Source organism: Alligator mississippiensis, chromosome 2, assembly GCF_030867095.1.
Source record: "Alligator mississippiensis isolate rAllMis1 chromosome 2, rAllMis1, whole genome shotgun sequence".
In the NCBI taxonomy this organism is placed as follows: domain Eukaryota; kingdom Metazoa; phylum Chordata; order Crocodylia; family Alligatoridae; genus Alligator; species Alligator mississippiensis.
The window spans coordinates 274112638-274129582 of NC_081825.1; the positions used below are offsets into that span (position 1 = coordinate 274112638).

Sequence of the window (16945 nt, forward strand, 5' to 3'; positions counted from 1 at the left end):
TGGGGGCTGCACAGAAGGATGGGGCCCTGTGACGACTGCCATAGGAACAAAATCCAGCACATGAAGGAACTGCTTGCCTGCTTTCCTAATACGAGACAAGGCACAACCATGATTTGACAAGTCCAAGTGACATGATATCCATTAAAAGGAGCTTTTAAAAACTAGCTGTTTAACTTACCATAGATTCACTTATCAGCAGCAACAACAGGGCTTCTTCTGTATTTTCTTGCGGACAAAAAATACTGTTCAAACACAAACATAACAGCATTAAAGTAGAACATAAAACTCTTCAAAAGGGTTCTCAAAACAGCAAGTATAAAAATGCTGAATACTGGTAGCCAAGGAAGCTGCTTACAGATCTGAGCAAAAAAAACCAAACCTGGCACTTAAAGCTCTGTGAGCCACCGTGCCAAGCCCAGCACATGCCCAGAAGAGGCATCACCTTAGTTGGACCCCGATCGCCCAAAGTCTGTATAAACGTGGTACTTTAGTGGGGCGTTTGGGGTGCTTTTATTCAATAGCTGACTGAATAAAAGCTGCAAAAAAAAGTCTTGCTGAAGTGCCCGATCTATACAGCACTGCAGACTTGAGTGAAACTAACGAGCTGCTTCTTCTGATAAAGTGAATTTTCTTGAGCGGGGGAAGGGAGGGGAGGGGAGGGTCATGTCTGTCAGCAGCCAGATTGAATTTACCTGCAGCCATTCTACTGTGGCTGCTGAAATGAAGGAGAGCAAATTGGTTAATGGACTGGGTATAAATGTTGGGAAAAGATGAATAGCAAAGTTTGTTTTGAAGCACATGCATCCAAAATTAAAAGGATGAATTTAAGTATTTTGCAATTACACAGAATTGTTCATCTAAAGAACATCTCAATAGTTTATATAATTAAAATCAATCTTGGAAGTTAGCCACAAAGTGCATTTTATTTCTATCTTTACTGTGGGGAAATTGAGATAGAGACAATAAGACCTAATTTCAAAATGTTACATGTACAACTGACCATGCAAAATGTAAGCAATTAATATCTAAGTTGCAGGTACAGTTACCATGGTGCATTCATAAACTGGATATTTGTGTTTAATAAACCAAGTAAACACAGTTGTTTAATTATGTCTGAAAGGAAACCAACTGTTCAGTTTGCATGGGAAACTGAATTAAAATGTGTTCACAAATTAAGCATTCAAGTTTTCCAAAAAAGTCATCTGACCAGACCTTTGGTCAATTGTATAAGACTATGGAGGCGATCAGTCGCACTTGAATTCCAGGCTTCTACACTTACACTCAGGATCACCTCAGTGAGTGTCTCAAAACAACGTCTTTTAGACAAACCTTACCATGTAATTTTATAATACAGAAGGGAGTCTCTCCAAAGACAGAAGAGGTAAGCATAGAAGACTTACTTTTGCATAGGGACAAGACCAAGAACACAACCATTTTACAGAAGTTACTTTTCTTCCCTCAATATTAAAGGTGATGGGTGAAGCATTCACTGGTATTTTCCAAGTGGTGCTATGACAAATGAGGGGTGCAATTATTTGGGTTGGCAGGCCACTTAATGAGTTTTGGTGACCTTTTGAGGGTCATACTTCTCTGAACACACCTGCAGCTTTAGCCCACCCCCTCTCCCTCACAGCCAGAGTCCACATGCACACAGTTTTAGCAGCCCTTTCCCCCTTGGCAAGAGTCTGGACTCAGCAGCTGATGGCCATGTCCACAGCTGCCCGTGTCCACAGCTGCCCAAGCACAGCAGGCAGCTTCCAGCTGGGGCTCCAGGTATGGGGAGTCAGACAGGGTAAACCACAGCTGCAGGCTACAACCAGTGCAGACACATGAACCAGTCCACAGATGAAGCACCCAACCCAGAAGCTGCTGGCCCCCTTTGGAGGTAGGGGGGGCAGAGGAGGCAGGTGCCACAGCTGCAGGTGGGGTCATGCTTCTGCTTCTACACTGGCAGCAGCCCCAGCCCAGAAAGCGCAAGACAGCATGCAAGTGGGTGTCCACTTGTGGGCCAGATCCAACCTGTTAGTGGGCCAGATCCGACCTGTGGGCTATATTTTGTCTACCCTGTGCTACGTCCTCATCATGATTTCCATTATTATTCATTTCTTTTCTTATTTCTTCACTTCACGAGTTTAAAGAAAGCAAGGCTTGTTGGGGAGCAAGAAGAAGTCGACTAAGTGACTCATATGTGCCATACAAAGTGGTATAAAGGACTTATCAGAACTAGGCTTTGGTGCCCTGTGTAAAACTTATTCAAGGCTTCACCAGCAAGAACTTACTAACAAAGTTTTGGTCTTTTTGCAGGCTGGTGCAAAGTTTTCATCAGCATATATATTGGGTTGACTGCATTATCAGTGATAAAACTGAGTAGTATACTAGTTGAATTGTAAACAATTATTTGAGGTGACTGTCAGTATAACTGTGACAGCCATTTCCAGGAAAATAGGCCTAGTCTAAAACCAGATCTGTACTTGGAGACAGCAGAAGTAAAAGATAAAACAAAAACAAAAAAAAAAAACAACTTTGATCAATTTTTAGAAAATGGTTGCTTACATTCATTGTATTACTAGCAATGACCAGTGCAGAGGAACTAAGGCACGAGGAAATGAAAACCACATCCTTTGATCAGCAAAGGGAAGTGTTCATTTGTGCATGTAAATCAAGGCTGAACTAAAAATCAGCAGAGAGCAACATAATAGGGTACTGCTTATCTGACTAAATGGAAGAAAAGTAAATTCAACAACAAACAGATATGGTTGAGAAATCCCAAGATGGCTTAAGAGGATTAAAGGGACAGCTGCACTGAAATATACACACCCTTTAAAATGTCAAGAAACAATCTGCAAGTTTGTCATTGAAATATAATGAATCTTCAACTTGCTAACTCTATTACTGAATTCTATGGTACTGCAGAATACAAAGCTCTAGAAACATCACAACTATAGCAATAAAACCTAACTGGATTTGCTTATTATCCAATTCATAAAATAAAATACACTTCTACATCCTCTTTTAAGGAAAAAGGAACAAACTGTCATTTTGTAGTTTCCAAACATTCATGCAAATTTTACCTCCACAAAGGGAGCTGCTTAAAGCATGGATGGCAAAAGCAGTGGAACAGTGTAGTACATGATAGCTCACACGGGTGAAATAGTAAGCACATCAGTATGCCCTGATTGCCCATAATTCCCGAGCTCATGCTCTAGTTGCACAGCGATGTGTTCATTAAGAAGGCACCTGGGTTCCCATCCCCTAATGCACTGAGCAATAATAGGAAAAAATAGTTATGGTCCTCTGCTTGCTCCCTTACATCCCTTGAGGAAAGAGGCTCCCTTACATCCTAATCCTCCAATCCAACCAGAGAAAGGTACAGGATTTGCCTTTGCTGGTTCTCCAAACACTTCTTTCCTTTTCCATAACATAAGGTTCCAAAATGGACTGAACAAGAGACACCACACATTTAAAAATAATAGTGATGGTAAGAAGTAAACCCATACGTTTCTCCAGCGTACACCCGTGGTCTTCTGCTGAGTGCATAATTTTTAGTGTTTGAGCCTTTCCGGAGTGGATCATCAAGAGGAGATTGATGAGGAGGGTCTTGCAGAGGATTCCAATAACTCTGTTCACACATGCCACGTAAGAGAATTTCAGCTAACTGTCTGGCTATCGTCTGTAAAGTTAGAGAGACAGGAATATTACTAGGAGAGAATAATGTAGAACAGAAATTGTGCAAATATTAGGAAACTACCACAGGAAAAATATTTAAGTTTAATATAACTTGAACACAAGGTTTCCAATCTTAGTGGAAATCTCATCTTCCTCTAGTTTTCCTTGTGCCAGCTGTATATAGTCACCTCATTTTTTTCATTTGCTTCAAGCACTCAGAATGTTCTCCTTATCACGGATAAAAGGTAAGGGTACAGTTTAATTCAGTACAAACCTAAAACAAAACAAAAAGCCCCTGTAACTCTTTCAAATAACTTCTTAAATAGTACCTGAGATTTCTTTTGTTTTCTAAGTTGGCATGCAAAAATGAGGCAAACAGAGGAGTTTGCTGTTATTCTATGTCTGTGTCAATACACTCATGGTTTGTTGTGGTAAAGTGAAGGAATCAACTCAGACAGAGTAAAAACTTCATTTTCCATGAAGAATGACCTGTTTTGGTTTAACTGGCATAGTTTGCCACAAAATCTAAAACTTAGTTTTGCATAATATCAATACTTCTGTCAAGCTGTGTAGCTAATCTATATGCTCTCATCCTTTTATCTACATGTGCTTATAACCATTCTTCCATCTGATATTTTATGTAGAAGTTTAAGTATGCAAGTAATTCCATTAAACTCAGCTTCATTCTTCAAAGGTAAAGGTCTAAGGTCTAATATTGTAAATGATGTGTACAGGAATAGTCTCCCTATATGCTGACAAAGTGCTAAGTGTAACAGAATCCCAACCTCTGAGGGCTACCATAACACATGTAGCAGCAAGAGCAACACATCACCACCATCACCTGATATTTTACCTTGATTTGTCTACCTGAATCTAAAATGCCAAGGCTCCTGGCTAGATGTTACATACATTAAGCAATTAAATGATTCATCGTACAGTAAATTTAGACCAGCCACACGTGCAAAAAAATTATCACGATAAAAAAAGACTATCCAGCTATAAGAAAAGCCAACCAGCTATGAAGTTAGTGCTTGAAAATGTGTAACAACTTATCCAGCTTTAATCTAAATATGTAGCAGGACGCTAAGTGAGCTCAACTTTAGCAAAAGCAGGGTTTTATAGTGTAGTGGTATGACTTGGACAAGGCAAGCTGAGCACTTGCTCTTGGCACCTGCTTGCAGAGGAGATGCCAAAGTCACCCTCCCTCCCAGCCTGGGGGCCTTTTTCTACAGTAGGCACACTCCACACACCCAGCCAAAGAAGTCAGGCAGCCTTGTGCTCTGTAGTGTATGGAGCCGCAGCAGGGCTGCTGCAGCTGAGGGACAGGCTTGTATATATATGGCTGTACCTGGTGCCATGTCAATTTCAGACTAATAGAGCTAACCACCTCTTTTCTCCCTGTGTAGGTGGCTGTGTAAAATTGCAAAGTAGGGGGCATCCACTGAACAGAAGAACACTGTTGATCAAACATTCCCCTTTGTTTTTATTAGTTAAAAACAATTCACGTTAAAATAATTAATCTGTGACCTTGTGTGACCCGATTTTTCATGCAAAGTTGCAGTTCTTGGTTAATAGCTTTTATTTATCAATAAACAATAAGGCTGTCATTTCACTTGTTTGCCTCTACAACAATCCTTTTATGCAGTGTTTACCATAAAATGTAGTTAGTATACTTACCATTCTCAGATTTTGTGTAGTTCTCGTTTCAATAGCTCTTAATATCTCTCTAAATCTACCGACTCCTCTTGTCAAATTCCTGTATGAGCACACAAAATTTGACAATGTTTCCATCCAATGCACAGTAACATTTTTATAAATTCTTTTTATGTTTAGTTATAGACATATTAGCAATTTATTTCCCTGCTATAGTATCTCCTCCTCTGCCTAAAAACTCATTCAACAGGAGTCCTAGCACTAAGCACAATGACAAAGAACAAAACAGGCTGGGTTAAATAAAGGATAGAGAAAACTCACAGTACTACAGAAAAACAATATAAAATGTGAAAAGGGAAAGAAACTAAAGAGCAAAAGTAGATATTGCATACATCATCTTCAAACTGCACTGAGAAAAAACACATTTCAACACCTCAAATACTGTGTAAAAGGGGAACAAACAGGGGCATAATCTATCATTGTTTCTTCAATCAGCATACAACATCTTCTAATTCCTTTTTATATTCAAAAGCATTTTTTAAAGAGTACAGATATATGGTAAGCCAAGCTGGATGATTAGAGCAAAGGAGTGAGAAACAGGATTCAGAATTCTATTCTTGACTCTGCAACTGGCTTTCTGTGACCTTATGCAAATTTATTTCTTCGTCTCTCTACTTCTTCCACTTAAAAAAACCCAAGCATTTTTTAAACAAGATACAAGATCCTCAGACAAGAAGTCACTATATTCATACAGGCTATCTTTATTACTAATCTGAATATTTTCCTACAATCTGGAAATACTGTTTGCACTAAGGTCATTGAGTTTAATTCCTTTTCTCATCATTTTGCCAGTTTCCCCAGATACTTTTCTAGCTTTTGTTATGTTGAAGATTAAGGCGCTTTTTTTTCCTAGGTTTTTTTGTTTTTAATACACAGCTCATCTTTCACCTGAAATGGTGAATGCTTAGGTCAGCATTTACAGACCCTGACAGCTGAGTTCTGCAGTGTATGGCATAAAATGTACTACTTGTTTTGCTCCTTTTCCAATTTAGTTTTCAAATCAGGTAATGAGTGTTCAATTAAAAGTGCTTTGAATTAAAATCATGGCCACTATCATGTCAAATGAAATCACCTCTTAAACCAATGACCATGTATAAATTACATAATTACATTACATAACATAGCACTGTTCTAACAGCAAAAGTAAAACCCCAACACTGTTTCATAATGGCCTCAAAAGGTGAAGAAAAAAATGTATGTGCTGCCCAAGTTCTTCGTAAGTGAAGGCCTTATAACACATACTTCTGAAGCATGCATGTAAAAGTCACAGCAAACACTTCTGCAGTGCCATTTAAACCATCAGGATAATGATGACAATTCTCTGTGGCAGAAGTCAGGGCAGACTGGCGCCTTACAGACTAACTATACAGAGAAGCATGAGCTTTAGTAAGCAACAGCTCACTTTGTCAGATGCTATGGATGGACCTGCAAGGAGCAAGGGTTTTAAACAGAAAGCAGTAATTTAAACATATAAGATAGAGAAATGGCGTAAAGGAGAAGAGTGGGCACTACTGAGAGGAGGCAAATGTTGCAAACAAAGTATTTAAATTACTGTTTTCTATTTAGAAGTCCTTGGCTCTGGAGGTCCATTCAGGGACCTTTTCAACCCACAGCCACTGCAGAGCCAGGAAGGGAATGCAGGAATTCTGACCTGTCCCTAGAGTACCTTTAGTTTTTTTTAACACATCTGTAGTAAGGAATACATTTCTCATGGATACACAGCTGATAATAAGTATGTTGCAGTGAAAACCTTGGCCTTCAAAATAAATATTCCATGAAGCCATCGAGGAAGAGAGAGCAGCAGAAAGAATCCATTATCTTGTGAAATACTAGCTTGTTATAATGGGTGAAATACAGACACTAAAATGATCAGCTAATTCACACTAAAATTCCATTGCCGATTACTTAACTTTGTGAATTAGCCATTGTGGGCACAAACAAAAGGATGACCGAACAAACGCCATTTTGTATTGTATTATTTCCATGTGAAATAACCTATGTATTTTATTATACTGCATTTAATGAAAAAGTTGTGTTATCTTAGTAGTGAGGCAGCATTATTAATTATCTGCCATGACATGTTTGCTTAGCAGTTGGAGAAAGCAAAAGTATGTACATGTGCCTGAGGTTTTCCTGGCTCATGGGAGGGAAAAAAACAAGATTTTAAGGAAAAAAACTGAGGAAATAAAATATCTAATCTTCGTTTTTATAAAGTCTTTTTTTACAGCACAAATACAATACAACTTAGTTTGCAGAGGGCTTCTACACAAACTATTACAAAAAGTGTTGCAACTAAAGGAGATAAATAACCCAAGAATTAATTAAATGCTTTGAGGGGAAAAAATATGAAGCAAAACATACCATATACAACTTGGAAGGCTTTCCACAGTATACTATCTTTGGCCAAGTACATTTCTTGTATTTGTCAAGTCTTTAGTAGTGTTTTCTATGCAAGATTGTTTCCCTACTAAGCACTTCCCATTGCCTGCAACTTCAGCAGCATCAGACTTCATTTCCACAGCCCTAACCACTGAAGAACTGCTGTGCAAAACAGCAAATTTAAGCTGTAAGACATCACATCTTTATAGACACTGTAAAGGGTTTTAAGACCCCTTTTTTGAATGAGGGTATGGACATATGAAGCAGTTCTACATACTGGAGAAAGGATTAATATATTTCAAGCTCTCCCACTGTTTTGTCCTAACACTAATGGAAACTTAAGTTGTTTCATTCCAAATTAGAGTGCTCTGGTCTAGACACCACTTACGGATGACAGAACAAGGAGCAATGGTCTCAAGTTGCAACAAGGGAGGTTTAAGTTGGATATTAGGAAGACCTACGGGTATACTGATAAATATTTTCTTGGCTGATACTGACAGCAGATTAACTAGCCACATTGGCCGATACTAATCCAATACCCAATTTACAGGAATGCAGCCTGGGCAGCTTGGAGAGCAGCATCCTGCTGGTAAATCTGTGGGGGGAAGGGGTGTGGGGGGGGCAGATTGAGGCCTCCCATGGTGAGGGAAGGAGTGGGGCAGGGGCAGGCGCTGCCCAGCCAGGGCAGTGAATGTGACCCCAGGGGCTGGGAGCAGCTCATCTAGGAGGCGCGGGAGGAAGGGGTGGGGCAGCTCCCCGTCACTGCACGTACCCCTAGGGGAGGGCATGGGGGGGCATGCGCTGCCCCAGATTTGTGCGTGGGGCAAGGGAGGGCTGCCTACTGAGAGCTTGGGGCCAGAAGCAGCACCTGCCTCTTCCCAGCAGGGGAGGTGGGCCAGGGCTGGACTCAGAGCTGGTGGGAGCGTGACAGGCTAAGGAGCATTGTTGGGAGGGGTAGCTACTTAGGGGCTATGGGGAACATTGGGGTGGTTATAGTCCCAGTGCTGCCCCTGCTTGGGGCACTCCACTCTGCTCTCTTTCCCTCAGGAGCCCCGGAGCATTTAATTGGTGACATTATTGGCTATACTGTCCCCAAAAAAGCTTTTTACTGATAACGTTGATTTTCTTTTTAATCAGTGCCAATCCGATATGCAACCAATATACTGGTGCACCTCTAGGAAGAACTCTTTCACTAGGAGGGTGGAACAGGTTACCTGGAGAGGTTGGAATCTCCATCCTTGGAGGTTTGTAAGGCCCAGCTTGACAAAGCTCTGGCTGGAATTATTTAGTTGGGGATGGTCCTTCTCTGAGCAGGGGGTTGGACTAGATGACCTCCTGAGGTACCTTTCAATCCTAATTTTCTACGATTCTATGATGCTGTAGAACAAGGGCAGGCAAGTATTTCAGGAGGAGGGCCACTTACTGAGTTTTGGCAAGCCATCAAGGGCTGCATGACAGGTAGCTAGGGCCAGATAAATATTAATTTTCTAAATTTTTTTAGGGGTCCCATGGGCCAGATAGAATGGCCTGGTGGGCCTCATCCAGACCACAGGCCGTATTTTGCCCACCCCTGCTGTAGAACAAGACTGAACACACAAACAGCTGCAATGGACTAGCTAAAGCACATCCATGAGCAATAAATCCAAATCCTGTTTTACAAAAGTGATGCAATTATTTTGGATTAAAAGAAAATTACATTAAAATAACAAGTTTGTCTCTGTCACCTCACCTTAAAAGCACTGTTTAGCTGCTCTTAATGTATGCTCCTACTTACATTAAATTATTTAAGAGTTGACCAACTAGGTATCTGTATACACATAAGGTAAGTCATAACCAACCACATGTGTGTACTCCTATTCCCATCTGCATGTGTCCAAGAGTCAGGGCCTTATACCAGATACTGGGTATGCACAGTTGGTGCATACCCAATATCTGGACATAGGTCATAATTATGTTTCATTGTTTTCAACCTGTAATATAAAAAGTTTGATTCTTCCATCTGGACTGGACTGGTATCTAACTAGAAACAGAAACTGGAATTTTAAAATGGGAGTAAGGTTTTTCGTTATCTACACGCCATTAAGCCAACAGCAACTGGATGCTCTTAGGGCCAATCTAGATACAAATATGCAAACAAAAAGATGCAAATTAAACCAGATTTGGGGAAGGGAGGGGAGGGGGGAGTCTGTGAGGAAAATGAAGTCTGTGTTTGAATCAGCCAGCCTTCTCTGAAAATCCCAGATAATATTCCTATACTTTTAAAATCTTTTTCCACTGGCAGTGTAACAAATCAAATTGGCATCAGAGTAAAAAATAAGAGTACAAAGCAGCCAGACCCTTACTTAGCATTACAAGCAACCCACGTATCTATGGAAAACTGGACTCCCTACAGAACATATAGTTGGTGAAAATAAAAAAGTTAAACTGAACTGGTTTCTCAGTACCACAGAGTCCATACTTATTGAAGAGAAGTCAGCAAAAACAAGCAAAATTGTATGTGCTCAATGGATTCACACATTAGTTGTTCTTTAGACTAGACCAAAGTTGGAGGAAGCGAAAACACAAGAAGAAATATTCATAGATATATGATGGATTTAAGCTTGATAGAGAGAGATGGGAATTGTTCAGAGACATCAAAAGGACGAGAACAGAAGAAAACAGTTACAAATGAGAAGAAAAAAAAAGACAGTAAGTGCTTCTTAAAATGGCAAAATGTTAGGGCCATGAAAGGGCCGCCCCAAAGCCAGTGATGGACAAAACATAAAACATTTAGAACTAGACTCAGCAAAGCATTTGAAAGTACTGCATGTAACCAACCTAAAACGCAGTGATATATTATATTAATACCATCACTTTCACATATAATGAACAATATTCAAACTTGTTACCAACATGATATGCAAGATAATGATCAAAATATCTACCACTGTAATAACTGTTTTTGTGTTCAATTAGTAACCTGCAGCTGCTTCGTCTGGTTAACAGGTAAAAATAACATGAAGAGGATGAATAAAAACAGAGGCTGAATTTGTTAACAAGTAATGCCTTTATTGCTGTACCTAAATTTTAAATAAACACATAAATGTCAATGGTACAAGATAGCATGGTTATCAAACTGTTAAAGGACAAAGTATTTCAAATATTCATTGCTTTTGGCCGCCCCTTTCTTATTTCTCCCTTTTGTCTGTATGCAAAAAGAATTCCTTCCACAAGGTGTCAATATCCATTTTCTTTACCTTTACTTTCCAAATCTAATTAGAAGGGCAGGGCATAGATTAACATCAGTAATACATACAATTATTTGATGAATTCTGATTAATTAAAAAAAGGATACGCCATAAACAGCTTTTAAAAAGTACTAACTGTCTTTGCTTTTAGGGGACTGGGTTTTTTTGTTTTAATTTTTGTGCAATAATTTTTTCTGCTTCAGCTTATGGTGGTAGGGTAAGAAGCTGAGGCATGTTGCTGACAAACATCTTAGAACTTCTGAATATAGGAGCCAACCAGAGAAGAGGGATTAGAGAACTGGAGTAAGATTTGCATACTTACCATCCAGTTACTGAAAAATAAAATGATGTTGCAAATCCTGCACTCTAACAACAGATATCAGGCAATAACCGTAGAGGGATCCACTCATTGTGAAACCAAGAAATAAACTATATATTGGTTAGGTAAATAAGACACTCAAACAGTTCAGCAAACTGCACAGCTGATAAAAAGCAAATAGCTCTATGTTAGTAACGGCACATCATTCTCCTATTCCAACTGGCTGACAATTCCAGCCCAGTTTGAAAAATTTACATCATGTTGAAGCACGTGGGTCCCAGATTGCTTAATGTCGTCAGGTTAAATTGCATTAAAAGTTAGGTAACACTCCAGCTCATTCAAAAAAAACCTGCAGTATATACAGTTGTATAGTGCAGAATGCAGCAATGGCACAAAACTATCACGATTTGGAGTATGTTCTTCTGAAGTGCTTCTTCACTGCTTTGTCAGAATTGTAATGCAGAGCATGCAGTCTTTTAAGATGTTAATAAAAAACAAATTTAAAACAAAATTAAAATTTACTAATTTATTATGCAAAGTTAACTTGTCAATTCCTTCAAACAGAACATTCATCCCACAATCCACACTTAGTTGTATCACATATTTGCAGCCAACACTTTTCTCATCAAAATATTTTTATACCCTACCTAAGCTTCTTTTATTTCATCGGTTTGCTTTTTCCCCCCATTCACTTTGATAGATCTTACTGTAATGTATTTCTCAAATATCATTCACCAGGCATACAGCACCATAAATATGCAAGGCAATTTACAACAAAGCCAATTTTTTACTGTGCCTTGGTACAAACTTGTAATTAAAAAAACCCTACAGTCAGAAGAAAGTGGGCTTTGATTGTAAGTGATTAAATAAAAGTTGTAATCCTTTACTGATGCTGTTCCATATTGGTATTATCACTGTGATGATTGCAGAATCATATCCTGCACATTAGCAGCACCACACCTCCCAAACATCACCGCTGGGTCACACAACTACTTAGTGGTGTATGACAACCACTAAAATTAATCAGTAAACTCATAGGTAGCTGGCTTTAAGATGGTTTAATGTCGCACAAATTAAAACCAGCACTCCTACTAACGTGGCAACAGACAGATCATACAGAATGCAGAACATTCACTGTGGTTAGTCTAGGTCACAAACAAATTTTCAGTAAGTCAGTCAGTCCTAGATGAAAGCAAGAATCATGTCACCACCATATGAAACCTAACATTGGGTCTAGCACAATACAAGAAGTTAGATCGGGGTGGGTAAAAATGCAGCCCGTGGGCTGGATGCAGCCCGCCAAGCCATTCTATCCAGCTCGTGGGGCCCCTAAAATTTTAGAAAATTAATATTAATCTGCCCTGGGCTGCCTGTCCTGCGGCCCTCGATGACTTGCCAAAACTCAGTAAGCGGCCCTCCACCCAAAATAATTGCCCGCCCCTGAGTTAGATGGCCAAAGTTACACCCATCTTTGTACCTCCAGGCCTGGTTGCAATATGCTGGACAATTTCTTCAATTATTCCCCTCTACCCTCCCCACCTACTTCAATGCTCCTTTAATGGAACATTGCATCTATCTTGACTGGTATGGCATTTCCAGACATGCAACAATTATCGGCAACTTTGAGGGTTAAGTTCAATATTTTAACAACTGAATCTCCAAGTTACCAGGGGGACATGAAACAGATTCTATATTTTCCTAAATATTCTATCCTCTCCTTTCAATATAAAGTGTTAATTCTCACTCTCTTTTGCTTTCTGTACATTCCATATAGTTCTCACTTTGCTCTATGGACATGCATAATGCAGAAGTTATGGTTAGTTTGAATGTATTGCTAAAACCCTTTGCTTTGCATTTTACATTCAGTTTAATTTTATTTTTTATTATATGTAAAGTACCTAGCATGCAGGACTGGGATGGCAGTGAAGGGATTGAAGAAATCACAGTTTATAATCTTAAATCTCTGTGGTGACGGGAAGCCCCCACAGGCACTAAGGGTGTTGGGGACAGCCCCAGACATTCCCGGGGTGAACAAGCAGGCCCCCTGTGCTCCGGTAAACTTACCACTGGGAGCAGAGCTGCAGCCACAGCCGCGCAAGCTGGGGTTATGCTGGCGCTTCAAACAGCTGCTTCCCAGGCTAGGCAGCAGCCAGCTAATTGCAGCAGCTGAGGCTGCCGCTGTGGGAAATTTAAAAACCCTACTGGAAACCGGCGAGGGGGGAGAGAGAGACGGTCAGCAGGGAGCTTGCCAAGCAGGCAGTCGCTCCGGAGGCTGGCAATAGCAGCATTGCAGGCGCTGCCCCCAAACCCAAGGCAGGGGGAGCAGTGTCCTGCTTCAGGCTGGGGACAATCAGTCCCCAGCCACCTTAATTTAAAAGGTCATAGGAGCATCCCTCTCCCTTGGAGGGAGAAGGACGCAAGAGAACAGGAGCTCAGCACTTTGGGATCAAGGTCTGAGGCTCCAGACACCTTGACATACAGGCAACCGACTGGCACTGAATGCCGGACCCCATAGTAAAAGGGGCTTGCGGGGAATGGCAGGACCACAAGCAGGACACCTGATTGGTTGGCGAGTGAACAGGGTGTTCCTCGGGGCTCCACCTCCCCTACACCGCAGCACTGCTGCAGGTACCCTGTTGTTGGGCTGATCGGAAAAAAGAACACCACTAAACTCCTCCTTTCTTCAGGTAACAACAAGCCGTGGCAGGCGAGTTGGGAGACCCCCGACTAAGGGAGCGGTGTGGTACTCACAGTGTTCTATCTGAGAGTGTGATGTCTCTAATGAAGTTCAGTGGTATATGGCTGCAGAAATATTTATGGAGTAGGGACCTACCAAACTTGAGGTGGCTGCCCACTAATTTCCGGGGCAGAACATGGGGCATGGCAGCCATTTTGTGGGCAGAGTGCAGCAACCCCCCCCTCCACCACCTCTGATTGCCTGTGAAGGCTGTCTCATGCAGCCCCACCCCTTGCTACCAATTGATGGAGAGGGACGGGGCACATGACAGGCAGCTCTAGCAGCCAATCAGTTGTGAGCAGCAGGTGGCTACAGTCATCTTGCCAGTAGTCCTTTAAGCAGGCAGCTCCCCTCCTCCCCTGCAAGATGCCGCAGCACCCTGTATACTCCTAGCTTTCTCTGGGAAGCCAGCATTTAAATTTTGGGTAAGGTTGGGTTTTTTTGTGTGTGCACATGCAGATTTTGCAGGCAATGCTGGATTTTGTGAAATCATGATTTCAGTAGGTCCCTATTTATGAGGATCTGGACCCAAGCAGCAGATATGGAAATGCACTAGGAAAAAAAATGTTATGCCAGAAAAACTGACAATGTCCAGAGACCTTGTGACAATACAAAGACAATCCATGTTTAGGGAAAAAAATTAATGTGAAAAAATAACTTAGGAACACCTGGAATACAGAAACCAGGTGAGACAGACTATGGAGACTAAGAAAGCTATGAAGAGAGACAAAGCCATGTAAATTAAGTTTTTGAATGGATCCCCTATTCACACTGGTAATGACAAAACTTGCACAGCAGTTTTCATTCAAGCCTAATTTGGTCCTGGCCACTATTTCCATGACATTCCTTCACTTCTACTTTGACAAATAGTTCATGCTTCACCTACCCACCACTTAAACTACATCCCCCACCATGAGTCTACTTTTGTACTGACATGCACATCTATAAATACCTTCCTTATAACAGATTTAAATTGTACTGAAAATAGAAGTATTAGCACGTATCAAAAAAGAGCAAGAAAGGCAATGAAGATACAGGGGTTGTTGCCATGGTTACAACTTTGTGAATCAAAATGGAACTTGCCCCTTACCTCAGAATGTTTCTTCTATGGTTCTCTATTAAGCAAGGAACATTAGCAAGAGCAGGTAGAGAAAGCAAAAACTGAGGACAGATTAAGAGGATACCATGGAAAACAGGATTTCTTTAAGCATAATCAGCATGGATTTGCAAATGAGAAACTATACTGAACACGCCCAAAACTGTTTTACCAAGGAAATAAATTAACAAATGCAAGAGACACAGGCATGATTTACTTTGGGAAGTAAATGACTTGATACAGTACTGTACAACAACTAATCAGCATGGTCAGTAAGCTTTCTGCACCAGGTGAGCTACCTGAACTGATTTTGAAACAGAAGATGTTTGTGCATGGAAGCTGTTTGAGAAAGCAGGAGACGATTAACAAAATATGATGCTCGGTAGCAGAACCAGTTCTGGACTAGAAATCAATAAGAATTTGAATTTATACCAGAAATAAATCTGTGAAAAATACTAAAGGGAGTCACAAGTCAATACAGCAGGGGTGGACAATTATTTTGGGCAGAGGGCTGCTTACCCAGTTTTGGCAGGTTGTTGAGGGCTGCATGGGTATCCCCGCCCCTTGACAGGTGCCCCGCCCCCTGGTCACCATCTTGGGACTAATGTCTCAATGTCTTTGGTCCCAAGACATTGGGACACTGGTCCCATGTCCCAGGACCAGCACTGGTGGGGCCCAAACTGGGACATAGGCTAGCAGGAGTCCATGGAGCTGGGCTGGGCTGCACCAACCGGGACCCCGTGCTCCTGCACCCTGCTCTGGGCCCTGCCAGCACTGGCCCCGGGACACCGATGTGGGCCCTGTGCTCCCACTGGCTCCTCACCCACTCACTCCAAGTGCCCCCCAGCCTTGTGATACAGGCGGGGGGCAGCGCACAGCCCTGACCCCTTGCTTGCTGGCAGGGAAGAAGCTGGTGCAGAGTGTGAAGGGGAAAAGCAACCCCTCGCTCGCCCCATGGCCAGCGCTCCCTGCCCCACGCAGGGCTGTACTGAGCAGGCACAGGCAGCCCCAGGCGGGCTGCAAACAGCTGCAACGCAGGGCACCAGGCACAAAACGGGCAAGGGGGCACTTTTCCCTGTGCTCAGCACCAGCTTGTAACCCGCCCCACTGCCAGCCTGGGCTCTACGCCAGCTCACCAGGGCTGTGCATGGCACCAGCAGCTGCAGCCCCCCCGCTTGCCGCGCTGGGCAGCGTTGGCTGCTCCTGCCTGCCTGGAGTTCATGTGTTGGGCAGCCCATAGGCAGCGGTGGCAAACACTGCCCCGTGTGGCAAGCGGGGGGGCCACAGCTGCTGTTGCCGTGCACAGCCCTGACGGGCAATCCCGGTGCCGGCGCGGGGCCCAGGCTGGCAGTGCGGCCAGGTTACAAGGTGGTGCTGAGCGTTGGGGGGGGTGGGGGAGGTCGCCCCTCTCCACCCCATGTCCGGCACCCCACACTGCAGCCACTTGCAGTCTGTCTCAGGGTTCCTGTGCCTGTTGCAAGTGGCCGCAGCAGGGAGCACTGGCCATAAGGCGGGCGAAGGGCCGCTTTCCTCCACACCGGGAAAGAGCAGGGAAGGAGCCTGGGGAAAAAAGCTGAGCATGGGGGGTGAGGAAAGCAGCACCCCCCCCCGCCCTGTGGCCAGCACTCCCTGCTGCAGCCACTCGCAGCCCACAGGGCTGTCCGAAACAGGCACAGGCAGCCCCACGTGGGCTGTGAGCAGCTGCAGCACAGGGTGCTGGCCATGGGGAGGGTGAGGGGCCACTTCCCCCACCCCCACTCAGCTTTTCCCTGGGCCACTTCCCTGCCCGAGGTCCTTCCCTGCCCTTC

At 42.6% G+C, this 16945-nt stretch overlaps 1 protein-coding gene across 2 annotated transcripts in view; it reads right to left on the bottom strand.

Moving 5' to 3' along the window:
• Positions 1-16945, bottom strand: part of TTC7B (tetratricopeptide repeat domain 7B) — a 266729-nt gene that overhangs the window by 150724 nt on the left and 99060 nt on the right. For both annotated transcript variants that reach the window (XM_059723173.1, XM_006271821.4), the window contains exons 6-8: positions 5344-5422; positions 3498-3670; positions 179-242 (exon numbers count right to left, since the gene is read on the bottom strand). In XM_059723173.1, coding sequence (XP_059579156.1) covers positions 179-242; positions 3498-3670; positions 5344-5422 — 316 coding nt within the window. The remainder of the gene's footprint in view (positions 1-178; positions 243-3497; positions 3671-5343; positions 5423-16945) is intronic.